We start from the raw sequence: 2910 nt of genomic DNA on the forward strand, positions 1-2910 counted from the left end.
CTATATATCATTCTATATATATTTATATTTATATACCAAAATTTAGCACATATATATGTTCCAAAAGTAAATCTCAGTAAGTCTCAGGAAATAACTGAAAACCCTTTTTATAGATCAAAGGGCACTTCACATGAGAAATGACACCCAAGCTTTTCTCCAACCCTCCATATGTATGTGCATACATGTGTGCATGTACCTGCATACACATATACTTTCACACACATGACCATGTACATGCACAAAAAGGGAATGAAAAACTAAAAGTATTTATTTCAGTAAGACACATCTTTACTTTTGCAAAGTATATGCCAGTAGTTAAATTTTAACTTTTTATAATGTCTGTGTCTAAAAAATATTTTATATGCACATAGATGCGGCAGTGAATAGTGTAGGTCAGTCTTTGTGGGAAAAAGACACATCTCGCTAACTCTGGTGCATTTCATTGATTTTAATGATTTGTAAAACCTGGTTGTTTAGCCGGAAGTCCTGCTGAAACTGGTAATCAGCTTGTTGCATGCCTGGAACGACCCTCTTTACCAACTAGTGACTGAAGTTGGTGGTATCCATGAAGCCCCTGATGGTATGGTGTCAAGAGCCAAAGAAATTGAGGCACAAATCAAACAACTCCTGGAGGGAATTCAGAAGATAATTGGCCAGGTGAGGAGGTCCCTGAAAAATTTGAAATACCATTCTTTGCAAGATAGAATTTAGGCATTCTATCTTGTAGACTGATATTAAACAAAACCAAAACAGAATCACTCATAACATTATATTCAAATATCCCCAGATCTTAGTACTCAATTGATGTGTTTGATAGGTGAAGCCTTTCTAATTTTACCAGCCCCCCAAATGCATGTCCCTTCCTGGGCACTGAAGGTTATTTTTTTCCCAAAGAATGGGAAACATATGATAGAATCTATAAGATAAAGCCTTTTTCAAGATATTAGAAGATACATGTATTTACACTTTGGTTAGACTCCTTCCCTTTTCTCCATGTACTGGAGAATTAAAGTGTAAAGAGAAAAAAAAGACCATTAAAATGAGACTAGTATCCCTCCTGCCCTCCTGCCCACTTCTGCCTTCATGCCTCGGACACTGAAAAGAAATGAACGCAGCATCAGTCCCGCCCCACGGTTGCCTGACGTCAGAGGTCATCGCATCTCTGTAATTTTCCTAATTTTGTACTGTACGAAATTAATTTAAGCTAAGTGTAGTTTCACTCGAGTGTCCTGCTTCAAAACTCATGTCATTGCATCGCACGTCCCCAAATAATTTGTCATACTTGAAAAGAATTCGAATTTTCACTGTGGATCTCCATATAATTTCAGTTAGTGAGATAACAGTAAGCAATTCTCTCAGAATCTCAGAAGTGAAGTTTCATCTAAGGAGAAACGTAGGAACACAGGCGTAACAACGGTTCCACATTTCTCCTTTGCTATTCGGTGTACACGTTAGCACGTGCCATGTTGCCACTTTAATGGAGGAAGAACACAAATCTGGAAAAACCATATTACAAAGAAAGAACTTGTTAAACTAGCAATGTATGCAGTAAACATTTTGATTTCATTGATTTTTTTCGAGCCTAAATCCTAACCTCAGTAATTAGTTTATAATAGGACAGTAAATGCAGTTCTCATTTGTAAGGTTTAAAACAGATGTATTATGTGGGGAAGAGATTCACTGAAAATTAGAAAATGCTAAATAGTGCAGTATCAGAAGCAATAATCTACAAATTCATGTTGGGGATAATACACATGCCGAAACTCTTTAAGTAAGAGGCAGTCACTCCTCCATCCTTCTTTGATGAAAGATACCAGGTCCCTGTTCACCATCTGTCACACTGGGATCACTTGCATTTAATAAAACATGTGTGCTCAAGTTCAAGTTTTGAGATGGATGAAAGATTTGTTTAACTCTGAATAAATACCTGAAAATCAATGGGAGTGGCTGAGAGTTTACAACCCCCCTTCTCCCCAAAGAGTTATACTATGATTAAAAGAAAATGGGGTAAAAAATACTAACACTATGAATTGGAACTCTCCTTGCCATTAGGTCCATCCAGGAGCCAATGAAAATGAGATCTACTCTGTGTGGGCACAACTTCCATCCCTGCAGGCAGCTGATGAAGAATCCCGGCTCTTTGCCTTTTACAACCTGCTCCACTGCCTGCGCAGGGACTCCCACAAGGTTGACAATTATCTCAAGATCCTTAAGTGCCGAATTGTCTATCAAAACAACTGCTAAGACCATATCCATCCTGAGTACTTCTGAGATGGTCCATAACTAGCTACTCCTGCAAATCTTTACGCTGCACTGCTTTCAATGCATGCTTGGGCACAATGGGTCTCTTCTTTAAAAAAAATAAAAGCTAACTTTTAAAATGACAAAGTCTGACACTGAAATTTATCAAAGTTTCTTTTGTTCACTTAACAAAATATCTACGAGTGCCACCTACGTGTTCCTTTCAAATTTCATCCCATTAGCAGAAACTCGGCTTGCGAATGATGCAGCTGACAGTCTACTTTACAGTGCTATGGTCAGTGTGGTGAAGCGATTAAAATCAAAGAAGGCAGTCGTTGTTAACCAGTGCATCCATGCTACCAGGATGAGGGAAGCTTAGAATTATTTACAAAAGCCAAACTTTCTCTATGAACCAACCTCTGCAGCATGGGAGGGGGCAGGAGCAGTGCTCTGTTATCCCACTGTCTCTGAACAGCACAGGTTAAACAGTCTAAACATTTTATAATAGAAACTTGAAATGTCTCCAGATGTTTCTAGGAACTGTTTTCATCCATTCTCAGATCCCAAGCACCTTATCATTATCTCAGACACATCACTAGCGTGCTAGTCATTCTGTGTCTAAGGCGACATTTTCTTTAGGTTGTATCTGTATTTCTTATTCAGACATTC

At 38.4% G+C, this 2910-nt stretch overlaps 1 protein-coding gene across 1 annotated transcript in view; it reads left to right on the forward strand.

The window, feature by feature from the left end:
• Positions 1 to 2382, forward strand: part of LOC103751328 (prolactin) — a 10587-nt gene extending 8205 nt beyond the window's left edge. Inside the window, exons 4-5 of the mRNA XM_008854715.1 lie at positions 478 to 657; positions 2053 to 2382. Coding sequence (XP_008852937.1) covers positions 478 to 657; positions 2053 to 2244 — 372 coding nt within the window. The 3' untranslated portion in view covers positions 2245 to 2382. The remainder of the gene's footprint in view (positions 1 to 477; positions 658 to 2052) is intronic.
• The last annotated feature ends 528 nt before the right edge of the window (positions 2383 to 2910 follow it).

The sequence above is a fragment of the Nannospalax galili genome, unplaced genomic scaffold (assembly GCF_000622305.1).
Source record: "Nannospalax galili isolate Female #2095 unplaced genomic scaffold, S.galili_v1.0 scaffold727, whole genome shotgun sequence".
NCBI classification, from domain to species: domain Eukaryota; kingdom Metazoa; phylum Chordata; class Mammalia; order Rodentia; family Spalacidae; genus Nannospalax; species Nannospalax galili.